We start from the raw sequence: 16,087 nt of genomic DNA, 5'->3' as shown, positions 1-16,087 counted from the left end.
ATACAGTCAATACAGTCACAATAAAGATCCCAGCAGGCTTTGTTCTAGAAATTGACAAACTGATTAAAAAATTGATATGGTAATACAAAGGATCTAGAATAGCTAAAACAAATTTTGAAAAGGAAGACCAAAGTTGAAGGACTAATTCAATGGGAAGAAGAAAATCTCAGCTAATTGTCCTGGAATAACTGGATATGCATATGGAAAAAAAGTGAATCTTGACCCTTACCTCATTCCGTACATAAAAATTAACTAAAAATGCATCATGAACTTAATTTATAAACTAAAACCAGGAAACTAAAAGAAAATATAGGATAAAGCCTTTGCAACTTTGGAATACACAAAGATTTCTTAGATTGGACATAAAAAGTAGAAAAATAAGTAAATGGGACCTCATAAAAATTAAAAACTGGTGTTTCTCAAAAGAAATTATTAGGAAAATGAAGAGACAAGCCACAGAATGAGAGAAAATATTCACAGTACATATATATATATTTTTAATACATTTATTTATTTTTGACTGTGTTGGGTCTTTGTTGCTGCACTCGGGCTTCCTCTTGTTGCAGCTAACAGGGGCTATTCTTCTTTGTGGTGCAGGCTTCTCACTGCGGTGGCTTCTCTCATTGTGGAGCATGGGCTCTAGGCGCACGGGCTTCAGTAGTTGTGGCACACAGGCTCAGTAGTTGCGGCACACCGGCTTAGTTGCTCCGCGACATGTGGGATCTTCCCAGACCAGAGATCGAACCAGTGTTCCCTGCATTGGCAGGCGGATTCTCAACCACTGGGCCACCAGAGATGTCCCACAGTACATATATTTTATATGTTATGTATGTATGTATACAAAGGACTTGTAGCTAGAACATATATATATATGAAGGTCTTGCAACTCAGTAAGACAAGCAACCCAATTTAAATAGGTGTTATAGTTTGTGTTCATTAGGAAGCAGGCACTGAGATAAAGTTTTATGGTGGAGTATTTACTAAGGGAAGCCCTTACTAGTATCAACTCTTGTGGAAGGAATGGCAATGAAGCATTATTGGGCAGAGGAAGGGGTTGAGCAGTGATGCAGCTCAGTAACAGCCTTGGCTGACTTTATATGTAGCTCTAGAACTACATTGGTCCTTCGGAGTTGGGACAGAGTTGGTACAAGAGTTGGGCCAAGATGACCAAGCCTTTATATTTCTGTATCACTCAGAGATGAGGACCTCTACCACTTGTATATGGGCCACTGCTGGAAGGGGCATGTCCTTGGGTGAAATGACTCTACAACTGAAGCAATCCCTGAAGGGAGTGACAACTGAAAACTGCCTGCTGGTAGCATTTTCAATAGCTGGGGCCAAAGGTTTTTCATTGGAAGAGGGTTTGGCAATGTATTGCATTAGACCATGATGACAGGCAGAAGAGTCTAACAGAAAGTGTACAAAAGAAGATATATGAATGGCCACTGAGCACATGAAAACAGGCAGCGTCACTAGCCATCAAGGATATATGAGATATTCCTACACATTTTCTAGAACGGTTAAAATTAAAAAGACTGGCAAAACCAAGTGCACACCATTGTAAAGTAATTATACCCCAATAAAGATGTTAAAAAAAAAAAAAAAAAAAAAAAACAAGTGCGGGCTTCCCTGGTGGCGCAGTGGTTGAGAGTCCACCTGCCGATGCAGGGGACACGGGTTCGTGCCCTGGTCCAGGAAGATCCCACATGCCGCAGAGCGGCTAGGCCCATAAGCCATGGCCGCTGAGCCAGCATGTCCGGAGCCTGTGCTCCGCAACGAGAGAGGCCACGACAGTGAGAGGCCCACATAACGCAAAAAAAAAAAACAAAACCAAGTGCAACCAGGAGTGTTAAATGGTATAATCACTTTAGAAACCACTCTGACAGTTTCTTTTTCTTTTTAATGAATTTTATTTTTTTTTAATTTATGTTTGGCTGCGTTGGGTCTTCGTTGCGTTGCATGTGCTTCTCATTATGGTGGCCTCTCCTGTTGTGGAGCACTGGCTCTAGGCATGTGGGCTTCAGTAGTTGTGGCACACAGGCTCAGCAGTTGTGGCTCCTGAGCTCTAGAGCGCAGGCTCAGCAGTTGTGGCACGCGGGCTTAGTTGCTCTGCGGCTCGTGGGATCCTCCCACACCAGGGATCAAACCTGTGTCCCCTGCAATGGCAGGCGAATTCTTAACCATTGTGCCACCAGGGAAGTCCCCACTCTGACAGTTTCTTATAAAGTTAAACATATACTTAACATATGACCCAGCAATTCCACTCCTAGGTATTTACCAAAGAGAAATGAAAACATGTATACAAAAAGACTTTAACACAAATGTTCGTATTAGCTTTATTCATACAGCTGAAAACTGTAAATAGCACAGATGTCCATCAGCAGGTGCATGGATAAATGAATTTAGGTATATTGATATAATGAGATACTATGTAGCATTAAAAAGAATAAACTGGGCTTCCCTCGTGGCTCAGTGGTTGGGAGTCCACCTGCCGATGCAGGGGACGTGGGTTCGTGACCCGGACCGGGAGGATCCCGCATGCCGCGGAGCAGCTGGGCCCGTGGGCCCGTGGGCCGTGGCCGCTGAGCCTGCGCGTCCGGAGCCTGTGCTCCGCGACGGGGGAGGCCGCAGCGGTGAGAGGCCCGCGTACCGCAAAAAAAAAAAAAAAAAAAAAAAAAAGAATAAACTGTTCATACATGCAACACCATGGATGAATCTCACAAACATGCTAAGCATAAGGAAGTCACAAAAGAGTACATACTGTGTGATTTCATATGTGAAATTCTAGAGCAGGCAAAATAATCTGTAATGATAGAAAGCCGATCAATAGTTGCCCGGTCTGCAAAGGAAATGGAACTGCAAAAGGGCTTGAGGGAACTTTTTGAGGGTTCTGTTTCTTAATTGTTGTGATAATTATGCGGATATGTATATTTGTCCAAACTTTAAAAGGGTACATATTATTATTGTAAATTGCACCTCAGTAAAGTTTTTTTTTTAAGTAAGATTTAAGAAGAAGAAAAACTGATGAGGGTTTATGTTCATGTGGGATATTGGTTGTTCTTTTAACTTACTTTTTTTGTAATGCTTTTATCCGATTTTGATAACAGAATTATGCTGGCCTCATAAAATGAGCAGGGAAATATTTCTTCTTTTGTTTTTTGAAGTTGATCATTTAAGATTGGTATCGGAAAAAAAAAAAAAGATTGGTATTGTAGTCTTCTTAATCTTTGAAAGAATTCACCAGCAAAGCTGGGGTCTGTTGTGTGGAGGTTTTAAGTTATGAATCATTTTCTTTAATGGATTTAAAGTTATTCACATTTTCTATTTCTTCTGGTGTTAGTTTTGTTGGTTTAGTCTATCAGCGAAGTCCATTTTACTAAGTTGTCTAATTTATTGGCATAAAGCTGTTCATAATATTTCCCATCATTTTAATGTCTTCAAGATTTGTAGTAGTATCCCCTGCTTACTTCCTGGTATTGCTAATTAGCATTTTTCTTAATTATTCAAACTAGAGGTTTCTAATAATAAAATTAACCATCTGCCTACCTTATGACCCTGCATTTCCACTCCTAGGTATTTACTCAAAAGAGATGAAAACACCTAACAAAAATACTTAAACAAGAATGTTCAGAACAGTTTTATTCATTTTAGCTCTAAACTGAAGAAGACTTAAATGTTGATCAACTATAGAGAAAATAAATAAATTTTTGTATATTTTACAATAAAATACTACTCAGTAATAAAAAGAAATGAATTGCTGATATATGCGACGGTATGAATGAATATGATAATACGGTTAGTAAAAGAAACCCTACACAAAAGAACTCAGTGTCTGCTTCCATTCATATGAAGTTTTAGAACAGGCCAATCCAAACTGTGGAGGTAGAAATCAAGAATAGTGGTTGAGGGCTTCCCTGGTGGCGCAGTGGTTGGGAGTCCGCCTGCTGATGCAGGGGACACGGGTTCGTACCTCGGTCTATGAAGATCCCACGTGCCGCGGAGCGGCTGGGCCCGTGAGCCATGGCCGCTGAGCCTGCGCGTCTGGAGCCTGTGCTCCGCAACGGGAGAGGCCAAAACAGTGAGAGGCCCGCGTACCGCAAAAAAAAAAAAGAATAGTGGTTGCTTGGGAAGGAGAGTGGGAAGGGGTTGACTGGGAAGGAACAGGAGAGAACTTTCTGGGGTTATGGAATGCTCTATATCTTGATAGCAATATGGGTTACATGAGTGAAGGGGTGTTTTCAGAACTCTCTGAACTGTATCATTGTATATAAAAATATATCTGAACTTAGTTGTACAATGTTGCGAATATACTTTACATTGAACCATACATTTAAAAACAGTTAAAATGGTACATTTTATGTTACGTGTATCTTACAGTTTAAAAAATGTAAGTGGGTGGATGTGGTATGAAGGTTCTAAATGGACAAACATTTAAAGTGTTTATTTTTCCTCATATAATGCGCTGTTTTATTATTATTTCTCTATTTACCATTTATATACTAAAATAAGAATGTAATTTAGAAAATGATGAGAAAGAACCATGTATGAGAAATAATGTTACATTTATATATTCAACAAATATTTATCAAATAGCTACAGTGTGTATAGTTCTTGCTAAGATAAAGCAAACAAGGATCTCCTTCAAAGAGCTCATAGTGTACTAAGCTTTGACTTAAAATATGCAAAAAAAAATTGATTTCACAAAAATAAAGAGCTTTTTTCAACCTACTGTATACCCTTTAGTAGGTTTCTGTAGACTCTTGAAGTTCTAGGGAAGCTTAAAAATCCTTGCCCTGGGGTAAAGCCTGTCACTCTGGTGTTTCTCTTCCAGGCCTTGCTGTAGTTTGCATTGACAGGGGAGGGGTTTATGTTTTGTGCCCTCCCTACATAGCCTGCAGTGATGCTAAAGAACCAGAGAGCAGACTTTCACTGATAATATACCTGTAAGTGCTGGGTTGGTGCCTGGCCTAAAGCATTAGTGGATCTAGAACTTCCACCACAAAGAGGTTTAGGGCAGAGTCCAAAAAACAAGGTCAGAGCTCTTGACATTCAGGTAGTAATTACCATCCTCCTTTCCTACGTCTTAGGACTACTGTAATTGAAGGGGTCAAAGGTACTCTGAAAGTGAAGAAAACAAAAGCAGAAAAGCCAGGGGCATGGAAATTCTACCCACCAGTGGGTTTAATGTGCCCACCGGGCAATCGCAAATTAAGTGTGATAATGGAATCACACTACTTTTATTGGTTCTGTGAGGACAAGCGCTTGGAGTACCAGTTGTATTCTATTGGCATACTTGGGTGCTGAGTAAATATTAGTAACTTGTTGAATAGTGCCTAGCATCTCAACTACCATGTAAATCTCTGTGAAGACAGGACATTGTTGGAGGGGATGGTGGTGGTGATGGTAATCTTATTGAGAAAGTGACTACCATGTGACTTTTCTAGCTTGTTAATATCCATCTACCTATGCCTCATCTTTTCATTCTACTTCCCTGTTTGTATCTAATTACAATCAATTCAGTTGCCTGTGTCTCTGAGCAGTTAATTCAGGTTTCTCTTGGTTGAACTGGTAATGAGAATGTTTATGTTCACATCTTGCCTAGGTGGAGTTGTATGTAGGCACCATCTAGATTAAAACGGATGCCTTGGGGCAACTGAGCAAGCCACTGTATGATTCCAACTAATATATGACACTCTGGAAAGAGCAAAACTATGGATACAGTAAAAAAAAATTAGCGGTTAACGGATTAGAGGAGGGAGGGAGAGACGAATAGGCAGAGCGCAAGGGTTTTTGGGGGCAGTAAAATACTCTGTATGATACTACAGTGGTAGATACATGTCATCATAAATTTGTCCAAAGAATGTACATATTTGTACAAATTTGTCCATAGAATGTACAACACAAAGAGGGAACCCTAATGTAATCTTTGGATGGACTTTGGGTGATAATGATGTGTCAGTGTAGGGTCATCAGTTGTAACAAATGTATGAGTCTGGTGGGGGAATGTTGTTAATGAGGGAGGCTGTGCACCTGTGGGGGCGGGGGGCATGTGGGAAATTTCTGTACCTTCCTCTCAGTTTTGCTGTGAACTTAAAATTGCTCTTAAAAAAGAAGTCTAGGGCTTCCCTGGTGGCGCAGTGGTTGAGAGTCCGCCTGCCGTTGCAGGGGACATGGGTTCGTGCCCTGGTCTGGGAAGATCCCACAATGCCGCGGAGCAGCTGGGCCCGTGAGCCGCTGAGCCTGCGCGTCGGGAGCCTGTGCTCCACAATGGGAGAGGCCACAACAGTGAGAGGCCCGCGTACCGCAAAAAAAAATTAAAAAAAAAGAGAAACTATTAAAGATTTGTGATACTTGAATATGAATTGATTTTAAAATTCCATTTTTCAAAATATAGGGTAGCGTTTATATTATATTGCTAATATTATGACATACTTGCTGAAGAGAATAGTTTGTAAATCCTAAGCTGACTTCCTATAACCATGTGTTGAATTTCCAGCGGTGTTGAATCAGACTTTGATCCCTCTTAAGAAGATAAATGCAATATCTGCAGTTTCTAATGGTAGGGGTGTAGGAGAGACTTTCAGACGAAATCTTCAAAGCCAAGTCTCTGCCCAGATAAGAAATTAAAGACCCTGGGGAAGGCAGTTGTTTCATTGTCCTACCTTCTCCCCCCTCCCACCAACTTGTAGGCCTCATTTATTTACCACCCCCCCCCCAAAAAAAAGAACAAATGAGATGCTATTGTTAAATGCAGTGTGCAGGATTAGATTTGTTTCCTTCCAATAGAATCCCTTTCCTTAATCAGCACTCTTATAAATGGCACACCTGCCTAATTAGAACAAGTTCTAGACAACAGGATACAGTGTGAGCATTTCAGTTAGCTCCACACATGTGATAACTATTGTGACTGATGTTCTTAGAAAGTCTTCCCTTCTCTCCTCTTCTTATTCCTCTGTGGCTAAGCTTTTTATAATTTTATACTTCTGAATCAGCCTTTGATTGTGGGAATTTATCCGTATGTGGTCATTGATATTGGTTTTGTTTCTAAGTGATTCCTTAAAAAAGAAGTGATGTATTTATGGATATGTGTAGGGATGCTTTTAAATATTTTTATTAGATTTAATTTACTCGTTATCACTCTTAAAATACAGAAAACTCCCTTGACTGTGACAAGGAGGTAAAATACAGCAGTCACATTCAAGATCTCCATACATTAGCAATAATAAATCCTTTTGCCCTGAGTAATAACAGAAACTCAATTTAGAGCCAGTGGGGATGATATAGTGCTCCCTCACAGAACCAATCACCCACAGAGAAGTATAATGAGCAGGGGAGGTGATACAATAAAACCTATAGGGCCAGAGGAAAATTAGGGTAAAATTGTTGCTATGAAAAGTCTTGTAATAAGTATATCTCCAATTATCTTCCAGAAGAAATTATTTAGGCATCTATTCAGGTCAAGATTCATGACAGAAGTGCAAGAATTGCCTTAGAATAAAGCAAAAGGGTACATGAGTGTAGAGAAAATGGCAGTGCACATGCTGTGAACAGAGTTCTGTTGTGCCTGAAGGATCTGAAGTAGCCCCGGGACTGCTGTGAGGGCATGCTGCTCACCAAACCTTGCAGAGGGATGGCTGCACTGACCACTGTTACAGCACATGCTGACGGGGACAAGATAATGCTCTTAAAATACAAAATGGTTTAGATTATCACAGGAATATACTCTACTTTTAGAGTTAGTTTATTTCCCAAGACCACAGCTTAAGCAGATTGCTGTAAAGGAAAATCCTGAGTGTGCATGATCCATATCCTAATTAGGAGTGGGCTTCATCTGTTCAGACATGTATCAGTTGAATAAGTGGGTTAAGTGGCAAGAAATGAAGTCTAGCTCTTTATTAGATAAGTGTCAAGTATAGTGCTGAGGTGGCTAAAAAAAAAAAAAGTATGTTACCTAAAACAACATGAACAGTTTCAACCTCTGTTGTCCCAGTGCTATCTGTTGTACAGTCTGGAAAATAATTCATTACCAATAATAAAACACCAAAGTTTATAAAATATTTGTTAAATAGATTGAACAGATAGATGCTTTTTTATAATTTTGTTACTCTCACTGCAGTGTATTCATCTTTCTTGATTTCTTTTTTTAAATTTTTATTGTGTTATTTCTTGAGAGGCAAAGGGGACGGTGGTCACAGTTAGGTACTGGCAGCTGGGCGTGGCCCCAAAGATATCTTGCATACAACCTATAGTGGCTATTAGTGAGTGAGTCCCAATAGTTAATACTTGTGGGAGTGGTGAGGCAATTTTCCGCCCAGCTGATTTTAAAATTTTGGTTCTATCTTGTCAGATTAGACCCATGGAAGTACAATTATGTACAAACATAAGTGCCATTCATTATAAATGGTCAGAGTAGGAAAAAAGCATTCAGATTAGATAGTGATGGGACCCACCTTGCCATGGTTGCTTCATATTGTAGTCATTAAAAATATACATTAAAATAAAGAACAGTAGTCAGTATTTTGGGACCTGTTGAACCGGAGGAGCCAGTTCCAAACCTGAAAGCAGTCTGTTCATTTGTTCATTCATTTATTCCATGAATGTACTTTGAGACTGGAGCTACAACAACTAATCTCTGCTCTCTTAATGTTTAGTAAGTGAAACAAAATAGATGAATGATACATCATATGTCAGATAGTGATGAGTGCTATGCAGAAAAATAAAGCAAGGCATGGAGGATCCAGAGGTGCTGGTGGAGTGCTGTTTTAGAGAGAGTGGTCAGGGATAGCCTTTCTGATAGGTGATAACGTGAATCCAGCTCCAAAGGAAATGAGGGAGCAGCCATGGGAAGCGAAACAGCTAAGAGCTTAGAGTCAGCAGGCTGGGCTCCCTCTGTCTTAATAGCTTTGTGACCATAGGGAGGCATTTAACTTACCTGTGACACGGAGACAGAAAGAGCCACCAAGCCTATTTCACAGGGTTTGTGTTCGGCACAAGTGAGACACTTGAGAAAAGCATTTTGGTAAAGGAAAGTAGTACCTCGACTTCAAATTTCAGTGTGAGACGATAAGAGGGTATAAATTAAAGAGATAAATACAGCAGAGTCTTAAAACAGCCCTTCCATACAGCTTGTTGTGGAGTTATTGAATTGAGTTGTCTGAGCTAAAGTGTAGAGAACATTCTCTAAAGATGAACTGTTTGATACTGGGGTGTACAGGATTTATATTCATCTTTGTTTGCTTTTGTGGTATTATTAGTTTAAGATTTTATAGTTGTTTGTGCTTTTCTTCCTTTGACATCTTTTTCTTTTCTTTTCCTTTGAAGCTTTCCTTTTATTAAATTAGTTACAGGCCTCTTGACTCTCAGTTGAGCATTTTCTACGCTGTTCCTGTACTCCCTGATTAATCCATTAAAAACAAAAAACAAAAAAATCCTCTAAGATGAATACTTTTCATGGGGGCTCACAACATCCATCTTTTATAGAGTAATTCTAAACTCCAAAACAAATTATTTGCACTGATGTTTATTAAGGACTTGAAGTTGTGTGTTTGCCCTGTTTGTTTTTATAGCCAGAGTGAATTTTGCAATAATTGTTAACAATGTTTGAATAGAACCTTATAGTTTACAAAAGTGCTTCACACACTCACTCACATGGGAACTTTAGCAACCCTGGAGCAAGACAAGGTGGACGCTATTGTGCCCTTTCACAAAAGAGGGAACCCAAGGCTCAGAGAACAGAATTTAAATTCAGGTCTTTCCATGATACAAGTGTGAATATATGAATGAAAAATGCTGAATTGTTTCCAACACTTGGAATTACTAAAATGGTATGTTTTATAAGTAGATTCAGGAAATTTTGTAGATGACTCCAGAAGAATCCTTAAGGGATTATGGAAAGAGAGGGCTGTGTCTCTGATCATTGTGAGTGGAGACCGTGGAGGCAAAACCCCTTTTGGTGTCTTTGTCAGGAAGAGGATGTGAGCCTGGATGCCCATGGCTCTGATCTGTGCATGAACTTCCTCCCTTCCTCCCTCCCTCCCTCCCTCCGTTCCTTTTTTTTCCAGTTTCTCAGACTAACAAGACTAACAAGCATCTTTTTTTCCTTCAGGGTAGAAATAAAAGTAACCGTATGTAAATATAAAACTTATCAAAGATGTGTTGTCTTGGATTTAAGAATGTTTCCTCAGAAAAGGCTGTCTTATTTTGATATCAAGTGTCCTGAAGACTTTTAAAATCTCTTTTAAAAAAAGTATAATAGAAGCAATGAAAAATTAGAGCTGAGTTGGGAAGGGCCTTAGAAATTATCCAGCCATGGAACCATTAAACTATTTGATCTGGAAAGGACCTTTGAAAAGGTCCCAGATCCCAACTTGCGGGAGGCTCCTTTGTCCACCGTGGCATCCTCGCCATCCTGATAGGGTCCATGCAGTATCTCCATGGCTTCTGATTACAAAGACTGTGTGAGTTCACTTATGAGGTACCTAGGTTACTCAAACTCATGGAGACAGAAAGCAGAAAGGCGGTTGCCTGGGGCCTGGGGGAATGGGAAGTTAGTATTTAATGGGGACAGAGTATCAGTTTGGGAAGATGAAAAAGTTCTGGAGATCAATGGTGGTTGTACAACATTGTGAACATACTTAACGCCACTGAACTGTGTACTTAAAAATGATTAACATGGTGAATTTTATGTTATATATATATACACACACATACATACACATACATACACACGTACACACACATATTTTACCAGTGTAAAAAGTAAAATAAAGAAGCAAGAAAAAAATTCATTTCGTTGCTGGACAGCTCTGTTGGAAAGTTGGAGTCTAAGATGACTCATTGGGGCATGGAGGCATGGAGAACAAATCTAACCCCTACCCCTGGATGAAGACACCCTGCTTGTCCCCTCCCAACAGTCTCTTCCCAGCCAACCAGCCCCAAGTTGCTTCAGTAGGTCATTTTGTTTTGTTTTACAGTTTATTCGAATCATAATCAAGATAAGGACTATATGTTGTAATTGGCTGATAAGCCTTTTAAATCTCTTAATCTATTGGTTCTTCTTCCATATCTGTTTCTGTCTCCCTCACTCATTCTTTCACCCTTTTAATTTACTTGTTGAAGAAACTGGGTCATTTGTCTTCAAGAGTTTTGGTACTTGCATCCCTCTGCTGTGTAGATTGACATGTTCCTCTGTCCTCTGTATTTCCTGTGAAGCAGTAATTGGATTGAGATACTTTACTTTAGAAATGTTGTAATCCAACTATATAATAACTCATTCTGTATCTTTTTTTTTGAAAGTGCCCCCAGCTTTTTGCTTGGAAACTTGTAAACATTGAAACAAATAATTAGACAATTGAACGGATAATGTCATGAACATCCAAGTACCTTTATATAGATTCACCAGCCGTTAACATTTGCCACATTTGCTTTCTCTCTTCCTCTCTGCACACACATACACTAGTAATACACATAGATTTTTCCCCCTGCATCATTTGAGCTCAAGTTACAGACATCATGACACTTTACTCCAAAATATTTCAGCACATAACTCCTAAGACAATTCTTATGTAATCACAGTCTAGTTTATGTGTTGTCTGCTATTTAGTGCATGTTACCCTAATTATCCAAATAGTGTTCTTTACAGCCGTGAGTTATTTTTTAAAAATTCGAAATCCAAGCAAAGATTGCAAATTGTATTTAGTTTTCCCACCACTTTAATCGCCTAAATTGGTTCTGCTCTTTTTTGGGTCTTACATGGCATCAACAGTTTTTGAAGAGTCCAGGCCAGCATGTCCCTAAATTTGGATTTGCCTGATTGTCTCCTTATGATTAGATTGAGGCTAAATGTTTCCAGTAAGAACACTGCATAGGCAGTGCTGAGTCCTTCAGCGCCATGCTTGGGAGGCATCTCATGTCAGTTTGTCCCCTAATGGCTGATAGGTTCGATTGCTCAGTTAAGGGTTTGTCTACCAGACTTTTCCATTGTAAAGGTACCATTTCCCCATTGTAATCAATAAATAATCTATAGCATATTATAGGTTGCTTTTTTAATAGTTTACAAAACGTATGCCATTGGTCATGGGAGAAATTGGATGGCAGAGATTATGAGCACATTAGAGTTATTACTGCTGATGGAAAATAATTTTTAAACATTGGTTTTTCTTGAGGAGAGCTAAGGAGGGGAGGTAGTAAAGGTGAGAAATGGGCTTTACCGAAGAAGACACACTTGTGTTTGAATCCCAGCTCCACACTCGAACCTCTGCAACTTTAGAAAAGTTACCTCACTTCTCGGAGCCTCAATTTCTTTCCTATAATGGGCATAATAATATACAGTCCTGGCAGGATTGTTAAGATGATTAAATGAGCTAGTGTATGAGTGGCCTCTAGCCTAGTAGCTGCCCCAGGACCATCACATGGGAGGTGAGGAAGAAATGCTTCCCGAGCAGTTTGCAGAGTTTAAACCTGTCCGTGAGTGTTCCTTCTCAAGATCAGACTGAAGTATTCAGGCATGTTGATAAGAAAATGTGATCAACAGGTTAGGTGGTGGTGTGAAATTTCAAAGAAAGGAATTCAGAACTGGGAGATGTTTGGTTCCATTTTCAGACCTCTTAAATATGATTTGTCAGTAGTGGATTTATATAGAATTGAGTTGCCATTGATTCAGACCTCTTTCTGACTGCAATCCATTTTAATCTATTACCAGGGATTATTTTTTGAAACAGTTTATGTGTAGTCTGATCGAGAATAGTGAATCATAATAATTCTGTGACCCATTTACGTGCATTACTGTAAAAGTTTCATTTCATACAAGTGACAGCTTTTTAAAGTTAATTAGACTCGGCTATACTGAGGTTAGCAAAAAGTGCTTTGAATTATCAATAATTCAGCAGGGCAGACATTTCTGTATAATGTAGTGGTTTTATAGAGTATTGTGAGACAGTTATCCCTAAAATAAATGGTTGTGAGCATACATCAGCATGGTGGGGCTTGCTTGAGTGTGGCGTGAAGTGATATCATCTATGCTTTCTATTATTGAGCAGAGTGTGGGACATCGGTCTTTCTGGCCATGAACTACTAGCAACCTTTGTCCTTTGTGTTACCTTTAGTTAAAAACGAAAAATGAGCATGAATGCTGGCTGATGGCCGTGTCTTTCTTACAGCTAAAAATTCATCTGGGAAGGAAAAATGGGATTGCAGATTTGGATTGGTTTCACTGCATGAATGATATGTGACATTTTGTAAATTATTTATCAGTGCAAGGATGGCAGCAATGGCTTGAGCATTGTTGTATCAAATGAAAGCAGCAATCCCATTAGTATAAGGACTGGGTTTTAGCTAGAATCTATCAGGGGAATGTTGTCACTTGAAAACCAGATTGTTCTTTTAATTGCTATTTAAAGGAACAAAAGTGTTCCCAAGGTGCTGCAGTTGAACAGTTGTGAGTAATAACTATGGATCCATAATTATGCAGTGCTGATTATCTGGCATTTAAAAAATGGTGGCAGGAGTCAGTGACCAGTTTGTTGTAGCTTGTCTTTTTTGGTTTTTCTAATACAGTGTTTTATACTCTGCTTTTTAACTGGGGCTACAAAAACGCATTTGCATAGTTACCTCAGAAAGTGAAACCTGTGCATATTAAAAGAACAAATTAAACCGAAAAATAGGGCAAGATAATGAACACTTATATTGTAAGATGAAATTAACAGTCATAACGAACAATTTTGCAAATGCTTGGTCATAAGGTGAATTCTGGTTTTTGATGACATGTCACATTGAACGTTTGTTGGAATCATTATTACCATTTGAAATATTATTTTAGAGATAAGTGTTTTTAAACTAGCATATGTTTCTTTCATTTATATTCAAATATATTTTTATATAGTTAGCAAATACATTTTGAGTGCCTGCTGTGCATCAGGCAATGTATCAGGCGTTTGGAACAGAGTGGCTGAACAAATGAGGTTTATTTTACGCTGATGTATATTTAGAAAGTTAGGCCTAGCAAAATCTTGTTTTTAATTTACATTAAAAAAATTTGTGATTATACTAAGCTTTCTTGCCCTAAATTTTTGATTCATGAGATTCAAATATAAATACATTATAGTTACATTCAGATGGCTAGCAGACAACATGTGTGAAGCTTGGAATATGAAATAAAATTTTAGTTTTCATACAGTTTGGCTGTTCAAAATAATGTGACCAGATCTGTAGACACAGTCAACTCTTCATTTGGATGGGAATACTAGTGTTGCTGGTACTCATAAATAACAATGGAGGCACTAAAATGTATGCAGATTTATACATTGTTAGAAGCAATTTCCATAGTGAGAGTTAAAGGGGTGCTGGGGGTTAGACAAATGTTTTGTTCTTTCTTTTATTGAAAGTGGGAATGTCAGAGATTGAGAGTTTGTCTCCTTTGTGTGGCATGGTGTGGTTTACTTTTGAAGACCTTGGTGCCAGAAAGGTCTTGTTAATGGTCTTTTGATCATCTCAAGTGATCCCATAGAATTTTAAAGTTCTTGCTTAGTTCTAATGCTGTTACTATGTCACCTTTTAACATACCAGTATTTTATGTCAAATATTTAATTGATGCATAATAGTAACCTGTACTAAAACATTTGATAAAGTTTAATTAAACAATCTGGTCTGACTAGAAGATACTCATAGACTGTAATACTGAATAGGTGAATCAATTTATAGTAGGCGTATAGATTATGGGAACAATTGAGACTTCAAATGAATTCTTAATGTTTATTTCAGGAAGGTAGTGTAATATATAAAGGTTTTAGATTTCATTGGGTTAATGAAAATTACTTCTGACTCTTATACATTACACATAAATGCATTATTCTGGCAATACTTTAGTGTCAAATAATTCGAGGGGTTTTTTATTAGCAGAAAATGTTGATATGAATACCTTATTTCAGCAGTTTTTCTTTGGTAAAGAAATATGTAAGAAGCTTTTGATTTTAATGTTTTGTTTTAAATTTTGAAATGGAAAACTAACAGTGTTTTTTCATTTTAATTTTTTTCGTAGCCCCGTGCCGATCCCATTCCAATATGCAGCTTCTGTCTGGGGACAAAAGAATCTAATCGTGAAAAGAAACCAGAAGAACTCCTCTCCTGTGCAGATTGTGGCAGTAGTGGTAAGTTGGTATTTTGTGTATGTGTATACAATGACTCCCCATTATAGCTACATGCGATTTCTCTCTATCGAAAAAAAGTTTGTTATTTAAAGCAATATTTGATAATAGAGTAAGCTTTAAATTTAAAAAGTAAATGCAGGTGGGGGGGAAGTGTGAGTATATTAACACTGACATAAACCATATGTCATAAAATAAAATAAATAAAATTTTTTTAAAAGCTTTAAAAAATTATTTATTTATTTATTTCTGGCTGCGTTGGGTCTTTCTCTAGTTTTTTTGTGGTACGCGGGCTTCTCATTGCAGTGGCTTCTCTTGTGGAGCATGGGCTCTGAGCACACGGGCTCAGTAGTTGTGGCTTGAGGGCTCTAGAGTGCAGGCTCAGTAGTCGTGGCTCACAGGCTTAGTTGCTCCGCAGCATGTGGGATCTTCCCGGACCAGGGCTTGAACCCATGTCCCTTGCATTGGCAGGCGGATTCTTAACCACTGCACCACGAGGGAGGCCCGTATATTCATCTTTTAAATTAAGCTTGATTTCATACCAGCATTAATAATTTAACTTGGACTATTCTACATTGCAGGTAAATTCAAGGTAGAGAATTCTAAACTTTCATGCTGAATGCACCTAGAATCACTAGTTTTCTATAACCTGAAGTCTCAATTTAAGACGTTTCAGTTGGAATACATAGTGTTTCAGGTCCTGACACCTACTGGTGAAATATAATATTACAGCCCAGCTCTGTGTGACAGCTGGAAAGGGATGGACAGTATTCTGGAAACCACATTGATAGAATCCAGAAGTCATCAGGCATGAAAGAAATTTATATTGCCCAGGATAAGAAAGGAAAAGGGTGGGCTATGCAGAAGGTGATGTTGCAATCAAGGAATTGCTGGGTAGGGACACTGGGCCTTTGGCAAATTGCAATACCCAAAGAGCTTTCAAGGTT

General features: G+C 38.7%; 1 protein-coding gene across 6 annotated transcripts in view; it reads left to right on the top strand.

The window, feature by feature from the left end:
• The window catches only part of KAT6B (lysine acetyltransferase 6B), a 195,667-nt gene that overhangs the window by 114,694 nt on the left and 64,886 nt on the right, over positions 1-16,087 (top strand). For all 6 annotated transcript variants that reach the window (XM_079900955.1, XM_079900954.1, XM_079900953.1 and 3 more), the window contains exon 4: positions 15,035-15,143. In XM_079900955.1, coding sequence (XP_079757081.1) covers positions 15,035-15,143 — 109 coding nt within the window. The remainder of the gene's footprint in view (positions 1-15,034; positions 15,144-16,087) is intronic.

Source organism: Stenella coeruleoalba (assembly GCF_951394435.1).
Source record: "Stenella coeruleoalba genome assembly, chromosome: 16".
Classification (NCBI taxonomy): Eukaryota; Metazoa; Chordata; class Mammalia; order Artiodactyla; family Delphinidae; genus Stenella; species Stenella coeruleoalba.
Note: the sequence above shows the minus strand (reverse complement) of the source record. Positions and strands in the feature narration are given on the sequence as shown.